A 16,803-nucleotide genomic window follows, 5' to 3' on the forward strand; every position below is an offset into this window, starting at 1 on the left:
ATATCTGAAGCCTTCAGCCTTGCCTCTCTGGGCAGGGGCTCAATGAGTGCTGTGCTGACCTGAGGATGAGGGTTTGGAGCTATTGGAATTCCTGGTCCTCGCCACAGCCCCCCTGAAGGAACGGGTGCAGAAGGAGGCACAGAGCCAGCTGCCATTTTCAGCGTGCCTTTGCAGAAAGCCATTAACTGATTTCTAAGACCAGGAGAGAAAGTATGTGAATTTTATGATCCATATTACAACCAGCTCCTGGCTGTAAACTCCTCGTGGTCTTAATTGCATTTTAAAAGCCCCGTCAAGCACTTGCCTGCGTGCTCTGGCATCTGGCCAACTTTTAAATGTCTGCTGGGCCCTCTGAGATGATTTTTTTGTCTGGTGTGTTGTGCAGGGGCTGAACCAAGATGGGATGTGGTGCTCCTGCATAGGAGGTGAGAGCACCAGCATTTGAAATGTGCTGAGTGATGGGGATGAAGGAGGAAATAAAGCAGAGACCATGGGGACGCTGGGGCAGGAGTTCTGTCAGCACAATTTATCCACTCTCTCTGGCATTAATGTTTTACTCTTTATCAAAGGACGCTGGGGTTCTCTCCTGGAGAGCAGGGTCACTGTGCAGCGCATGGTTCAAATCAGTCTGAGGTTCGCTTTCCCCGGTAGACCTCGGCAGCTGGTCGCTTTCTGGGCGACAAAGGGGCTCAGGCAATTAGCAGCATCAGCGATGATGATGCTGCGAGAGCGTGCCGGGTACCGCGGACGTCTCACCATAGAGAGGGGCGGTGCGAACGGCCGCCAGGCGGCTCTTCCTTCCCCGCCTCTCTATGGTATCACCACGTTTCCGGTCAGCCGCGGTGGAAACGGCAAGCTGCCATTGGCTGTCGGTGCGGGGGCGGGGCCAGGCGGTGGCGGGAGGAGGGGTTATGCTAAGCAAGGCGCTGTACCGCCTCACGATTGGTCGGCGAGGAGGAGGGGCGGGGCTGGGCGGCTGCCGCGGAACCCCGGCCGGAGCGCGATAAGCGGGACTGCCGGGGCTGCGGGCCTGAGGGACTGCGGGCACCGCGGGCACCGCGCCCCTCAGGCCCGTGCTCCACCCCTGGGGCTGTGAGAAGCGCGGGGCCCCCGGGACCCCGGTGCGCGGGTTCAGGGGTCTCGGTTCTGGGGCTGTGGAGCAGTTGACACCCCGTCGGCCCCGGCCCGGCCCTAAGAGCCAAGGCCGCTGTCCCTGACCTCGAGGCGTTCCCGCCTCCCCGGGTGCAGTACATAAACCCCGGCCCCGCTCTGCTCCGCTGCGGCCATGGCCGGCGCGGGGGGCCGAGCCCCGCTGGGTGGGTGCCGGGCTCCAGGGAGGGGCCGTGCCGCCCCTGGCAGGTGGCAGCTCGTGTGGCTTCACGCCCTGCCTGTTGTTCTCCCCTGCAGGTCTGCGGCGGTGGCTGTCCTCGCCTGCCCCGGCGCCTCGGGTCTGCGTGGTGGGCAGTGGCCCCGCCGGCTTCTACACGGCTCAGCACATCCTCAAGGTACCGCGATGGGATCTGGCCGCGGGGGAGGACAGGGACCTGCCCACCGAGGGAGGCATCTCTGCCTTGCCTGGCTCTCAGCAGGTTCTTGGGGTGGTTTAGTGGGCTTCTGGCCCTGCTTCAGCCAGGTCGGTGTTGTTGGGGGGCTGTTTGGGCCTGCCCAGACCCCACAAGGTCCTTCTAGGCCTCTTTGGTTGGGGTTGGTACTGCTGCTTTCATCCCTGCCCTGTCCCTGAGTCATCCATTCAGGGCTTAGGTTGGTTGCTGTGAGTTCATCCCAAGTGATTCTTCTAGAATCAAATAATTAGCTCAAAGCTGTTGTCACCCAGCAGGAATGACATTAACTGTGTGTTTAAAGTGGATGCGTGGGACCTGCTCTCCTCCCTCCTCCTTCCCCAGCAGAATTAAGACACATGGCTGATGCTTTACCTTCTCTCTACAAATTTCAGTGCTCTGGGCAGTCAGGTCTGTTGGGAAATGAGACCTGAACACAGAACTGGGCTAATGGCACCCTGCAGAGAGACAGCAGCTTAACCCCATCATTAAACCATGCTGTGTTGTCTCTGAAATGTGTTGGAAAATAGCTGTTACTAAGCCTCAGGGACAAATTTCAGGGCTGCTTAATCTCGGGAAGAGGCTGACTCAAAATACAAGATAACAAAAGCCTTGCAGCCAAGCATCTGTCTAAGGCTCTGACCCTGAGGTGACTCAGCCCAGGCCATCTCAGGGCATGGGCATCTCTGCTGGGGACTGGCAGATGTCTGGCAGGTCCCCCAGCACCCAGGGTGCTGTACTGGCTGCTTCCCAGCTGGTGTGGGGGCTCTATGATCAGCCCCCCACGTACTGGCTACCCACCAGGTTAGTGTGGAAAAGAAGCTCAGGTCTGGGTAGGGAGATGGAGCTCCACAAGATGGACTCAGTGGTGGTTGGAGTCACTGTGCTACATCTTGTAGTCTGAGCTGGCAGTAACAGGTGCAGCATCATCCTGCTCATGGAAAAGTCTGGAAGAGGCCATTCCTGGCTTGCTGTGGCCCATCCTCCTGCCCTGTGTTTCCCCCAGCTGCAGACAAGTGTTGCTAGGCTCCTGTGACCTTTCTGTCCTCATCCCAGCTGTGACTTTCTTCTCCCGCAGCACCATGGTGGGGCCCTGGTGGACATCTATGAGAAGCTGCCCATTCCCTTCGGGCTCGTCCGTTTTGGAGTGGCCCCAGACCACCCTGAGGTGAAGGTTGGTGCTGGCTCCCTGCCCTTGCCTGTGTGGTTGAGTGTGGTGACAGTGGTGGGTGCAGCTGAGTTGGTCACTGTCCTCCCTGGTGCCCCAGGCTCTCTGTGACATGGAGCTGTCAGGCCAGAGAGGTCCAGATCTCCTACTTATCCATGCTAAGGCCATGGACAGGTGGCATGGGACACCTGGCATAAGGGCTCTGGACAGCGGGCCAGAACCAGGGGCTTGTGATGGGAAGTGCTGCTCTCAGTGCTGGTCAGCCTGGCCTAGAGCAAGGCCAAGGAGCACAGATGGGTTTCTGTGTCCCTGGGCTGCTCGTTGCTGCTGCCATTTGCCCCTCAAGCAGTACCCATTCTGGGAACACACAGATCTCCTCATGGGGTCCATGGAGTTGGGCTGTAGGTGCTCTCCTGGACAAGGAAAAGTTAACCCAAGGATTTCCCAACCATTTTCCTTTGCCTGGCAGCGAGTTGTACCCAGGAGTATCTGCTATATCTGAGCTGGAGTGGAGGTGGTTGGAAGTGTAGGACACAGGAGATCCAGACACAGCGATATCTTGCAATGGTTTCCTCTAGTCCCTGGAGATCCAAAGACCAAAATGCCTGGATCCTTTTGTGGGAGAGGGGAGGAACGGACATACTGCAGACACTCCCCCAGCTGTTATGGTGGTATCTGTCCTGTCCCAAGGTTGAGTCCATTTGGGGCTGCAGGGATGGGAGTGGTGGTTTTGCTGTATAGCCCTGATCGCTCAGAAGAAAAAGGTCTGGACGCCATCCTGCCCTGCATCCTCTCTCAAGGAAGTGGCTTTCAGGAGGGTTGAGATGAGATGCCAGCAGAGGGGACCAGGTGGGCTGCAAACTTCACTTTTGGGAAGGAGTTTTCCCCTGAAGTGGGGTTTATTCTGAGGGGCTGAATGTACTGGGAAGGTCCTGTTGTCCCCAGGTGGGTGCAAAATACGAATTTTCCTTTCACAGAGGGTGGTGGAGAGAGTGCCAAGTCACAGCTGTGAGTTATCTCTGGCTGTTGGTAGATAAGAGTCTCAGAATAACTTGATTGGGATGAGGCGGTGAAGCGTCTCAAGGCTGGAGGGGACGGGCACAGGGATCTCCTGTCAACAGCAGGCCTTGGCCCTGCCTGTGGGATGTAACTCCAGGTCTGTGATCTCTGCAGAACGTGATCAACACCTTCACGCAGACAGCGCACTCGGAGCGCTGCGCCTACTACGGGAACGTCACCGTAGGAAGGGACGTGACAGTGCCGGAGCTGCAGCAGGCGTACCACGCCGTGGTGCTGGTGGGTACCAAAACCTTAGTGTCCCAGGAGTCCTGGGAAAGGTCTGCAGGGTTATTCTCCACTGGGGTCTTGGGAAGAGTATTTAGGTGAGGTATTTCTGGGTGCCTTGTTACCATGGGAAACTCTTCCCAGCCTTGGGACAGCTCAGATGCTCCCAGGCTTGTCCAAAGCCCTTGCAAGGGAGCATTTTCTGGAGCTTGACATCCAGTGCAGGTCTCTGAAACCTCCCCCTGTGCTGGCCAATGCTTATTTTAGCCTGCCATGGATTTGTCCTTGCTGCTCAGTCCTCAGCTTGTCATGCTCTGTCTTGGACCAAGGACGTCAAATTTGGCTCTGGAGCTAAGGATGATGAGGTGGATGAAGCCCCTGTGCTTGGGCTGTGTTTAGCCCTTCCACTGAGTATCTCAGCCTTTGGGAGGGGATATCACAGCCATGCAGTGACCCTGGCAGCAGCTGGAAGGGGAGATTTTGTGTTCTGGTGTCAAAAACTGCACATAGTGACATCTCTGACTGTGTCTGCTACCTCCTCAGAGTTACGGTGCTGAAGACAACCGGGTCCTGGGGATCCCAGGGGAGAACCTCCCTGGTGTTTACTCAGCCCGAGCCTTCGTGGGCTGGTACAATGGGCTGCCCGAGAACCAGGATGTGAGTACGGCCCTGTGCTTCCCTGCCCTTCCTCCAGTCCTTCTTTCCATCCCAAGGCATTCAGCTCCTGAAAGATTAAGTCCTGAAAAGCCTGCAATTGGAAAAGATTAGCAGGAGACATGTTAAATCCTTCTTAGATGGTAGAAATGTGAACAATTTGCACATCAGTGAGAGTGGATTAGCTGGCTCTGCAAGTTGGCAGCACATTTTGGCAGGGCCAGATGGGAACCTGTAGGGGTGATGCTCTGCTTCCTGAGGAGGCTTTTTGGCTAAAACAGCTCCTGCTTCCAGGAGAGCAGGAAAGGTGGGAACAGAGATCATCTGGGGTGCCTGGAGCAGCCGTGTTGCTGTGTCTGCTTGGGGAGAGGCTGGTGTGGAGTTTCCCAATCTGCATCACCTCTTTTTGGGGCAAAGCAGGGTGGAAGGGAGTTTGAGTAGTAGTGGCAGGTCTAAAGAGCTGGACATTGTGGAAGCCATATGGATTCAATCACAGCTGGGTCTCTCCCCACAGCTAAAGCCTGACCTGAGCTGTGAGACAGCGCTGATTCTGGGTCATGGCAATGTGGCACTGGACATTGCCCGCATCCTGCTGTCCCCACTGCAGCTCCTCAGGGTGAGTGATGGGTGCTCTGCCCCATGAGGGCATCCCAGGCCCTAAATTTCCTCCCTGCTGGCTGGCTGCTGGCTCCCACCCATCTCAGACAAAACCTCAAACTCCTCTGTCTTCAGGATCTTTCCCTAGGGAAGGCTGCTGCCTGTCGGGTGCACCCATGGATTCGCAGTCTGTAGGGAGTGATCCAAGGCTGTGGCCATGACTTGGGTGATGCTGCAGAGGCCTCTGGATTTCTCTGCTGGCATCCAAAAAGTTGGAAATTGAGCATCATCCCTGTGAGAAGCAAAAGAGGAGGCACTTTCTCTCTTCTGCCACCAAACCAGAAACTTCTGTTGAGGTTTATATTTTTCTACTGGTGCTGAGGGCAGCAGCCTGGTTTCAGCTGGTGGCACTGGGCAGACTGGTGGACTTTGTCCCTATAGCCAGCTGGGAGCTAGTGTGCACCAGCTGCTCCATACAGCTGCTGCCCCAGATGTTGGCAGCAAAGGCTTTCTCTCTGGGAGAAATGTCACAAGGTTTGTTACAGCTGTGCAGCAACTTCCTGTATTAATATCTAAATTAAATTTTAAAAAACCCCAAACTTGGAGACACTGCCAACCAGTGACTTAAGTCAACTGGGAGCAATGCTGCAAAAGACATAGCACTGGTGTGAGTGCCAGGGCAGGCAGGTAGCTCCCTGATAGGAATATTGGTCTGGAATGGTTTACCTTGGTTACCTTGTGTCTTGCCAATCATGTTTTCTCTGGAAAAGATCTTGCAGTCTAGATAAGCACACATGATTGAAACAGAGCACAGGATTTCTGTGAGGTGCCAACGCCAGGGTGAGGCCTGGCCAAGCTTGTGCTTGTACTGGAGCTGCCTCGGCAGGCAGGTGGTGATTTGAACTGTGGTTTGCAGCAGGTTTCATCCAGAGCCTGTATATCCTAAGCTGAGAAGTTCCACAACAGCATCTGCAGGCACCTCAGAATGGAGCTCACTGGAAGGCTTTGCTCTGTTAGCCCCAAGGTGAACCTGCTGGGTGGATCCCCTGAGGCAGTCACGGGGTGCTGGCTCGTTACCTCTGGTGCATTATGGCCTCAGAAAGAACATTCAGTGATGAGGGACCAGCTGTGCAAATAGCTCTGTGCAAAGGGAGATGACTTGTTTCCCGTCCTCACCTGGGCTCTCTGCATGCACAGCCAGCTTTTTCTGCTGATTTTTCACCTTCAGAGGCTGTGCCTTCCCCCCAGCTCCCTCCAGATCTGCCCTCGTCCCACTCTGCTGTCTCTGTTTTGCAGAAGACAGACATCACTGACAGCTCCCTGGCAGCTCTTGCCTGCAGCAAGGTGAAGCGTGTCTGGCTGGTTGGGAGGAGGGGACCTCTCCAAGTCGCTTTCACCATCAAGGTGAGGCTGGAGGTGCTGCTGTTTCCCAGAGTTGAGCCCCAAACTGCCCATCCCTGGTGGGGAGAGGTGGTTTGGGGGTGAGTGTGGATCCCAGGCACCCATTTCCTGGCCCCTAGTGGTGTGGGGCTGTCCTCTCTCTGCTGGAGGTAACATCTTCCTGCCCACAATTCCCAGGAACTGCGGGAGATGATAAACCTGCCTGGTACCAGAGCTGTCCTGGACCCTGCCGACTTCACAGGCCTCGAAAGTGCTGTCAAAGGTGAGAGGGAAGTGTGCCATGTTCCTCCAGACAGGGACTCACCTTGGCAGGTGAGCAACCAGGAATGATCTGCAGGTGTCCAGAGTACATCAGAGAAACTCTTGTCCTGTACTTAATGCCTGGCTCATGAAGGCTCAGTTACCATGGTGTGCCACGTCTTCAGAGTGCTAGGAGGCACCAAGACAAGGGAACATTGTGTATCTCTGTGCAGCCACTTAGTGCTTACACTCTGAGTGATGAGGGCAGGAGGCTCAGGAGGGCTGAGGGAACCTTGCAGGGGAGATCCCAAGGCTGTTGATTTAAGAACTTCCTGTAGACGTAAAAAGAAAACACTGAGTTCAAGGGTGTCCAGAGACCTGCTCTTCTCCATGGGCTGCTGCCTCCAAGCACCAGCAAGACAGGAAATTACAGACTTTGATTTGTGTGTCCCACTGGCCTCAAGCCTCAAGAGGTCCCCTGGTCACTTTGACTTGCAGTTTGTCATCTCAAAGGTGTCAGGCTCCCACTGACATGACAGACTCACATACTGACACTGCCCTGACATGGGCCTTGGCCCAGTGCTGTGTCTCAAGGGATTTTTGCCGATTCCTGTTATGAAGATTTCTCTCTTTTCCTAGATGCTCCCAGGCCCAGGAAGCGACTGACTGAGCTGATGATCAAAACAGCCCTGGAGAAGCCAGAAGAGATGCAGGCAGCAGCAGCAGGGGCAGCAGCCCCCCGGGAGTGGGGGCTGAAGTTCCAGCGCAGCCCCCAGGAAGTGCTGCCCAGTGCTGATAGGAGGAGGGCGAGGGGCATCCGCATGGCCCTGACCCGCCTGGAGGTACCGGGGGGCTGGTGGCCCTGGGAGGCTGGGATGGAGCAGGCCACATCCATCCCTTGGGAATCTGGTCCCCAAAGAGAGCTCTGTGTTCCCTGTCTGGCTGGAGTGGCCTCTGGCAGGCTCTCAGGGAATCTGGTACCAAAAGAGCTTCTGGTACCACTAAGTTTTTCCAAAGGGATCTCTTTCCCTGATGCTACTGCAGAATGGCCTTTAGCAAATACCCACGGGTCAAAGATGCAAAAGGGGACTGGAGGGGGATGTTGCTCTGCAGTGCTGTGGTGGTCAGCCTGTTCCTCCCTCTCCCAGGGCTCAGGTGACTCTGCCAAAGCCATTCCTACTGGAGACGTGGAGGAGCTGGAGTGTGGGCTCGTGGTCAGCAGCATTGGCTACCGGAGCCTGCCGCTGGACCCGGCTGTGCCCTTCGACAGCCAGCGCGGGATCATCCCGAACAGCTCGGGCAGAGTGGAGGGTGTCCCAGGTCTGTATCCGCAGGGATTTGCATGGGACGTGCTGAGCACAGCTGGTAGGTTGGGGGCTTTGGGGTGGGAAGTTCATTCACCAAGGGCATGGATATTGCACACCTTGGAGAATGGAAACTGAGGAAATGAGCTGCCTCTATCGGGGTTAAGAGCTGGCCAGTCTCCATCTCTTTTTAGCGTTGTCTTGTTTAGCAAAGGGGTTTTACTGCATCCTGTTACTAAAGGGACACAGCCCATGCAGCTGCTTAGTGCTGATGTGTAGGTACACAAACTCCTGCCACAGCACTGTTTAATAATCTGTTTCACATCACCAAGGTGGGGAAGGGTCCAAGGCCACATGCTGACCCGAGCCTGGCTGCTCTGTGTGCCCCTGCAGGTCTGTACTGCAGCGGGTGGGTGAAGAGAGGACCCACAGGTGTGATCATCACCACCATGAACGACAGCTTTGACACTGCCCAGTCTGTGCTGGAGGATCTCCAGGGGGGTGTACTGGATATATCCCCCTCCAGAGAAGGTTTTGGGCTGGTGGAGAGCATCCTGCACAGCCGAGGTCAGTGCGAGGTGCAGTAGCAGCCAGCAGGAGGGTTCAACGCAGCCAAACTCATTCTGGATCTGTAAGGGAGCAGAGTCTGAACCATGGGAATGGGTTTTTCTGCTGTTTTGATGTTCCAAGGCCCAGGGAGAACAGGGCTTGAATTCTCTCAAATATCTGTGTCATTGCTGAGGTTAATGACCACTTTCTGGGAAGGGCCAATAAAAGCGGCACAGACCTTGGGTAAAATGTCAGTGTCAGCTGCCGAGACAGTGAGCTATTGCTCTTGAGTGGTTTTCCTAGTAATCCTTCCAAGCAAGTTAAGGAAAAGATTAAAATGCCCAGGAGAGTAATTTGCTGTAGCTGTGTTTAAAGACATTCAATTAAAGTGTGTGTGTGTTTTGCCTCTTAAACTGTCTGAGGTTTAACAGTGAACTGGAAGCATTTTGTCCCCTGAGGTGGTTTGTGTTCGCTGTTGTTACGGCTCACAAAGGTCTGACTGATCCGAGCCGACTGGAACCTGCCACCCCTTTCTTTCTGGCGTTAGGAATTATTTCTCCTTTGCAAGGCTGAGCTCTGACATCATGTTGGAAAAGGGCAGCTTTGCTGCCAATGGGGAGGTGAGGCTGAACTTGTTCTTACTTGGTTAAGTTCTCTCTCCTGTCTCACCATCACCCCAGGGGTCCGTCCTGTTTCCTTTTCGGACTGGGAGAAGATTGATGCTACTGAAGTGGCAAGAGGCAAAGCTGCTGGCAAACCCCGGGAGAAGATCGTGGATCCTGCGGAGATGCTGCAGATCATCGGTCACTAAGGCAGCAGTGGTGGGAACGTGGCACTGCTCCAGTGGTACCATCCTGGGGCAACACCAGTGGGTCATGAGCAGAGCCTGGGAGGATAGGGCTTGTGTCTGGGGCTGATGGTGGCTCTGGAGGGGTGTGTGACACTGAGGCCTCTCTGGAAACAATGAACTCTGGGTTCCCAAAGTCTCAAGACCTGAGGCCATTCACTGGCCCCACATCCCTGCAGCCAGCTACCATTCCTGGGGGTGATTCTTGTCTATCTTTGAAGCATTAATGAATTATGCAGTGCAGATGAAGGGAGGTGTGTGTGCACCTGGGGGACTCCCGGCCAGCCACTCTCTCACAGCAAGTCATGTGGAGAAGTTACCCTGTGTCTTGCTGCCTCCCCTTTAAGCCACAAGCCAAATGGGTTTATTGCATTGTCATTCATGCCAGAGCAGGCATCTTTTAATAATTTTTTTTTAATAAACCCTTCCAGGGAAGCCAAAATGAACCTGCAACTTGAGTCTGGGTTCTTTGTCTGCCACTGCCTTAACCTCAGAGCAGCCCCCAAAGTGCTGCAGCTCCTGCAACGTCCCAAGGCAAGGCAGCTCTGGGTGATCTCCACTTGTGAGCTCTACACAAGCAGAAAAGGGCATTAATTTGCCTTTTGCTTCCCACAGTCAGTCTTATGGGGTAGATTGGGATAACAAGAATGTAATTGCCTTGATCAGGATCATGAGGGATCCTGTGTCCATTGATACCTGCCAGTGCTGACTGGTGCAAACAGTGCCTTCAGCTCTTTCTCTCCTTTCACTGGAGGGGTTTTTTTTTTTTTTTTTTGTCTGTGTGTTTCGAAGCTTATTAAATGCTTCTCTTAGCCCAGATTGCCTATGGTGACGGTGTCAGGTTTTAAGCCAGATTACAAGCCGTGAGCTGTAATCTCCTCTTTATCCATGGCACAGGGGCAGCGTCAGTGGGGCCCCTTCCCTGGCTGTCCTCAATGCCTCCCCCACCCCCCGTGTTCCCTGCCAGAGCACTGCAGGATTGCAGCCCCTCCTCCCTGGCCTCTGGAGATGGTGACAGTGGCAGTGGCTCTGTGATGGAAGCAGAGGGGAAATCAAGCTAGGGCAACCTCCACCTCAGCCCAGCCCTCTCTCACAGCAGAGGACTTGTCCACAGGATGCTGTTCTCTCACCTCATCTCTGTCTCAGCTCAAAGAAGGGAGATCTCTGACTTCTCCCTATTTTTCCCATTTTCTTTCCCATACTTTTCTATTTAAATCTCATTTGAAAGCTCATTAAGAAACTCAGGAAATGTGATAATGGGAACTCGTACTCAAACGAGCAATAAAGCTTTTGTGGAACAGCTGTTCGTGTGATGTGGCTCTCCTTACGTCTCATGGCTGATGCAGTCCTAAAGCTGAACTCTGGAGCAGGAGATTACATCAGTGCTGGGTTCCGAGGTGAATCAGAGCTTTGGGAAGGGGGAGGGTGTGGAAGCGAGGGGGGCTGCACCTACCAGGAGGAGCAGCAGTTCAGGTTGGCAGCCCAGCCAGGAATGTGACAGCAAAGGCGTTGTTGTGGCTGCATCAAATCTGAAGGTTTTGGGAAGAGAGGAGACAAATCCTCCCCAGGATTTTCTTCCACATCGCCTTGAATGTTGATGCCAGGATGCTTTTGTAGCTGTGGAAAAGGCCACTGTGCTCATACTGAGCCTGGCACGTGGCTGTTCCCAAACTGAGGATGCTTCAGGGTAGTTTTTGGGCTGTGATAACAGATTAACGGGAGTGTCTGTCCTTGCTGAGCTCAGTGACTTTGCTCAACCCTGAACTTGGCCAAGGCCCTGGGGTTAATGCTGGTCTGTAGGAAAACCATGGGATGATGAAGGTCAGTGAAGGGTAGGGACAGGGGACTAAGCCTCCTGGGCAGAGGGAGGATGGTTACAATCATGTAAATTCTTATTCAACGCTTCCAGCTCCCTTTCCTCTGCTGCCTACGAGCCCAAGCACCAGCCCCGTGTCTAGGTTTCTTCTGCCTCCCCATCACTGTCGCTGCCCTCCATCCCCCTCAGGGCGCCGGGATGCAGCCAGCACCGGGAATATCCTTGTCCCCGGCCGCCGCGTCGTTAGGTGGCGCTGGGAGGCCGTACGGGGAGCGGAGGGGCCGGGCGGGGATAGAGGGGTGACCTGGCACCCCCGGGCCGGGGGGTTCCAGCCCTCCTGGTGCACTCTTGCAGCCTCCCGCTCGCATCCAGGTTCTGCTTTTAGGCACGAACGACCTTGTGTTTGCCCCAGGTGTGTCCCCACCGCGGAGGTGCAAGAGGGCAGCCTGGCTGGGCAGCCATCCCCCACGCCCTCCGCTCTCCTGAGCTGCCACAGGAGCAGTTCCAAGGCCGTTTTCCGACACAAGTGAGGAGCTGGAAAGGCAATGCTGTGAGTGACACCCGTATGCTGTTGGAAAGAGGCCTGAAACACTGAAAGTCGTTGCTGCCAGCTCTGCATGTGGCTTGAACTGCTTGGATGAATTATGGCTCAGCTTAGCTTTAATGAGGCTGCACAAAGCTGCTGGAGGTCAGCATGTGGTGAGCGATGGCCTGGAGAGTGGCTGGACACGGCTCCCTGCTCCACGCTTCCCTTGCTGTCTCCTGTGTGCTTCTCTGCAAGGCAGCTAGGCTGGCTGTGGGGCCGAGCTTGTCACACTGTGGGATGATGGCATGGTTGCCTTTGGTCTTTGCAACTTCCTCTTGTAGCTTTGCACTGCCGTGCCTCAGACAGTTTCCCTGTCTGAAGACTGTCCAGGCAAGCTCTTCAGGCTCGTGGGCTGCCTGTGGAATCCTGCCTTGGAGTAACAGGTCTGACACATCCCAGAAGCTCCTGTTGATGCTTCATTTTCCAACCACTCCCAGAAGACAAGTGCAGATCTCTCACTGGCTTTGCTAGTTGACTGCTGAAGTTGGCCTTTTCCAATGAGCATTTGGAGCCCACAAAGCAGAAGGTTTCTGGTGCTCTGGAATAAGGAGAAAACCAGCTTGAGTTGGATTTCTGGCCTGGCACTGAGAAGCTGTGTTGCTGTTTAAAAGCCAGCTCACACGACCAGAAAAATGGTTGAAAAGGCTTTTCTCCAGCATGGCTAATACACAATTTTCCAGCCCCATCCCCGGAGCAGGCGTGGCGCAGAGGCGGTGTCCGGACCTGCGCCGGCCCCTCGCCGCATGAATCACCGAATTGCAGCACCCGCTGCCGGGAGCCCGGGCGAGTCTGTCTGCGCTGGGGCCTTGCCGGGAACAGATGGTTCCAGAGAGTGCTGACTTCAGCGCCTCGGCTGAGCACAGCTCCGGCCCCTGCCTTGACCCACCCTCACTTCTTGCTCTCCCGGGCACATCCCTCATGTGCTCTTCCCCTCCAGATCCATCCCCAGCCCTGGGCAGGGATTGGAGAACACGTTGGCATACCAAGCTCTGGGGTCACTGGAGCAGGATACCAGCCCCACTGTGTCCAGGAAGCCACTTAAAGGCCAAGTTCATCCCTTCTTCCAGAGGACCCCAAGCACATCCTTGACTCCAGACCCACCAAAGGCTCATAGTTTCCATGCCCAGTCTTACAGACCCAGCCTTGTTCTGCACTTGCCAAAGTCTTGCTCATGGTTGAAGAGTTGTACAGGGTCAGATAGTGGTGCTGCAAGTCCAGATGTTTTCCCTCTGCTTGGGATGAATGACTTTGGGCATGAGCCCATTTCTCAAGGTCAAGAGAGGAGCAGAGGTGTAGGAGATGCAAACTCCAAGCAGCTGTTTCCAAGAGTTATTTAGGGATACGACAGCAGCAAATAAAGTTGTTGGCGGGTGATGGCTGGTTACACCCCAGAAAGAAGTGGTTTTCATCCTTCCTGGAAAATTTCCATTTCCAGCAGCTTTGTCTGCCTCATTCCCAACCTCTGGGGCAGGCACATGCCACCCCAGGGGGAGCAATTAACCCTGCAGGGATAAAACCATCCCTGTTTATTTTTGCTCCCTTAATTACTGTGAGGGTAGGACATGGTGACAGCGGAGCTGTGCCAGATTGGAGCTGCACCGGATCTGTGCCAGGCATGCACCATGCACAACACCATCCCCGTGACTTCTGTCCCGCCCTTCTCCTTGCTCCACTCTCTGCCTTCATTGCTTTTATGGCAGCTGGGATCCAAGATCGGCCAGCTCTGTGTGATTATTTAAGCACTGAAGCCCTGAATTCTCTGGGGGATGGAGCAGACAGGGGAGTTGGGGAAGGAGGGGTGGCCCTGGCAGCTCAAGGTGGCACAGCGTGGAGGAAGATGATCTACGCCTATGTTTACATCTTAAGTGAGACCCAACAGGACAGGGACAGGAATAGGAGCACCTGGGCTCAGACCTTCTTAATTTTTGACCAGACCTCTTGGGAAGGAGAGGTTGGCAGCCAACAGGAAGGACTGAGATGGATGCAGTTCCAGGATGAATGCAGGGCAGGGAATGGGTGTAGGTCTATGGCCAAATCCCATGTGTCACAAGTGTCACCTGCAAGACTCAGCTCTGGCAGAGGGACCTGTGGGCATCTGATGTCAGATGCCATTAGCAGGGTGCAGATGCCTGTGGGGACAGCCCAAGAGGGCTGTGTCACCCAGATGCCACCCTACCTTTCCAGGGACAGCTCTGGCTTTGTGCTGGCAGTGCACAGATGCAGGGTCCTCTCCTTCCCCAAATACTGGTCTAGGACGCACATGGGTTAGAAACCTTACACCGATTTTCTCCCAGGGACAGGAGGCTGATGCTGGGGTTTGCCTCGCAGAGCTGGAGATACCAAAGTCTTGGTGTGCTGCTCTCCTGGCTGGGGGTGGGTGCTTTGAGTAGGGTCTGGGGTGTAGGTTTATGCTGGAAGTGGGGGTTCCCAGGAGCTCTGCAAGGCTGGAGTTCTGGGGAGCCAGAATGGAGGGGGCTGGGGCAGGATGTGGGGCTTTACCCCAGTTTAGCATGTGAGATGCCAGTGGGGTTGCAGTGCGCTCTGAGGAGTCTGCATGGAGCCCAGGGCACTTCTCTGACTGATGTTGGCCTGGGTGGGCCAGTGCAAACCTGGACAAACATCAGGATCCCAACATGAGCCTTCCACATTCTCCTTGCTCCCTCAGCTTGGATGCCAGTGAGCTCTTTCCTGCAGGAGGTGGCTGCACACCAGGAGCTGTCAGAGCACCATGCCTTGCATTTATCAACCTGCTTACAGAGCCTCCCGCAAGAGCAGATGCCAGGCAAAGGTAACAAGGCGATGGAGAAGCTGCCTGAGCTCCCTTTTGCTGGGACCATGCCATGGTTAAGGGACCAGCCGGGATGCCAAGGGTCACACACTGGGCCACTACCACAGCAGTGGGAAGGGGGAGGATGAAGGTGGGAAAGGCACTTGGTACCTATGTTGTCCCCACCCAGCCCCAAAAACTGGGCAAAGAGGGCACAGCATCCCCTGAGAGAGTAGCACTAAGGAGCTGGGGAAGTAAGAGGAAAAGTGCAGCTGCATTTCCTGGAGTTGTGGGCCTCATCCTGGGGTGCCGGTGGTGCTTCTGTTTCAACCTGGACCTTTGTAGCCATCAGGGCACTTTGTTGTTTCGTTTTTTTTTGGTTTTTGTTTTTTTTTGGTTTTTTTTTTTTTGTTTTTTTTTAATATAGAAAGGACATTAGGTGTTTAAATGCACAAATAAATTATTTTGATGATGCAGAACAGCCCCCACAAGCTGCATCATGTCTGGTGACCCAGACCCAGCAGCAGGTTGGATTTGGAAACTCACTGCCTTCTCCCAGAGAAAAATGCTGGGGGTTTTGTTTTTCAGGCATTGAAGGACTTTGCCAGGAAAACTGCAAAACTGCAGTTGGGTTCTCAGGGCAGTTGCTCACTGCGAGCCACTGGGACTCAATGGAGAGGAGGTGTGGCTGGGGGGCCTGGCATGAAAGTGTCACCACCAATCCTTGCCCTCCACTGCTTGTCCCCGCTTCCAGACACCTTCCATCTGTGCCCAGTGGTGGACCAGACTTGGGGTTATCTCTGTGTCTGTGGGGATTGGGCTGTGATGGGGGTTAAATGCGCCATGGGATGGGAATGCTGGGGAGTCATGGATGTAATGGTGGAGCTGGGTATTGTCCCAGGTATGGGGTTGCTGCACTCCCCTCAATCCACCTGGAAGCTCTGCTGGGAAATATTTGTGAGCCAAGACCCTCTGAGGGATCCAGTCCATGGAGCAGCCAGTCCTGGGAGATATAAATGAAGACCCTGAGCTGCTGGAGGAGTAATAATGGTATGGAAACCGCTCAGTGCTTCTATGCCAGCCCCAAAGGACCAGATCCCTGGAAAGCTGGTCCCACAGGCTCTATCACACCAGATCATGAAGGCAGCAGAAAGGGTTAAATGCAGCCACTGCCTTCTTAAACCCAAGATCGGCCCTTTTGTCGACCTGGGAGAAGAATTTGAGGTGTCGAGGACCTGTTGCCAACCCTTAAATCTCTGGGCAAGAGAGCGGACAGTGCTGTGAGAATCAGGCAGAGGTGGGCAGCCTGAGGCTGGGGGAGCAGGACGTGGCAGGCAGGTACCCAGGACAGGACAGATCCTGCATCCCCCACTGCCCTGAGCCCTTGCACTGCAGCAGCCTCAGAGATTTGGCTGAACTCTCCTGCAGAGAGCGGGTGCTGCTTTACAGGGATTAAAATGTAGCCCTAGATGCATTTCTCCTTTTTTTTTTTTTTTTTTTTTTTGGTACCTTTTCCACCCCCGAGGTGCCCCAAAGGCACCCACAGCACCTGGGCAGAAGGTGGCCAGGCTGTCTCAGGGACCAGGGACCAGGGATGGTGTGTGGAAGTCCTGCCTCAGGCAGCTCATGGCTAAGCACAGACAGAAGGTTTTTAGGCAAGCTGAAACCTCTCTGGAAACAGGCTCTCCAAGCCCAGCAGCCACAAGGATGCTGTTGCAAGTGGCTGCAGTGCCAGCCCGGGTGGCAGACGCCTAACATCCAACCCATTTGGGTGGCCCTGTCCCTGAGCCAGGCATCTGTCCCTGGGGAAGGCAGAAGGGCAGTGCCTGGGCACGGGCACTGCTGGCACCTGGCTCCATTGGAGAGGGCAAGTGCTCTTGGGGTGGTGCCCAGTGTTTTGGTGGCTCTGAGCCAGGACATGGGGAGGTTTGGGAGAATCTTCCCCCCACAGTGGGGACTGAGTTGAGCTCTAACTCCTGCCAGGTCCTGCTAGAGCCATAGTCCCTTTGCCTGCAACCACTGGCTCATTTT

General features: G+C 54.9%; 1 protein-coding gene across 2 annotated transcripts; it reads left to right on the top strand.

The window, feature by feature from the left end:
• The first annotated feature begins 1,025 nt into the window (after positions 1-1,025).
• FDXR (ferredoxin reductase) lies at positions 1,026-10,905 on the top strand. 2 transcript variants are annotated; one of them, XM_053994709.1, is made up of 12 exons: positions 1,026-1,316; positions 1,408-1,505; positions 2,638-2,733; positions 3,901-4,023; positions 4,555-4,668; positions 5,180-5,281; positions 6,559-6,666; positions 6,841-6,925; positions 7,543-7,745; positions 8,052-8,223; positions 8,601-8,774; positions 9,437-10,905. In XM_053994709.1, the coding sequence occupies exons 1-12, from the start codon at positions 1,286-1,288 to the stop codon at positions 9,565-9,567; spliced, it is 1,437 nt and encodes a 478-aa protein (XP_053850684.1). In that variant the 5' UTR covers positions 1,026-1,285; the 3' UTR covers positions 9,568-10,905. The 2 variants fall into 2 exon arrangements, with proteins under 2 accessions (XP_053850684.1, XP_053850685.1); XM_053994710.1 differs by lacking the exon at positions 8,601-8,774.
• Positions 10,906-16,803: the final 5,898 nt, after the last annotated feature.

This window comes from Vidua macroura, chromosome 19, assembly GCF_024509145.1.
Source record: "Vidua macroura isolate BioBank_ID:100142 chromosome 19, ASM2450914v1, whole genome shotgun sequence".
Classification (NCBI taxonomy): Eukaryota; Metazoa; Chordata; class Aves; order Passeriformes; family Viduidae; genus Vidua; species Vidua macroura.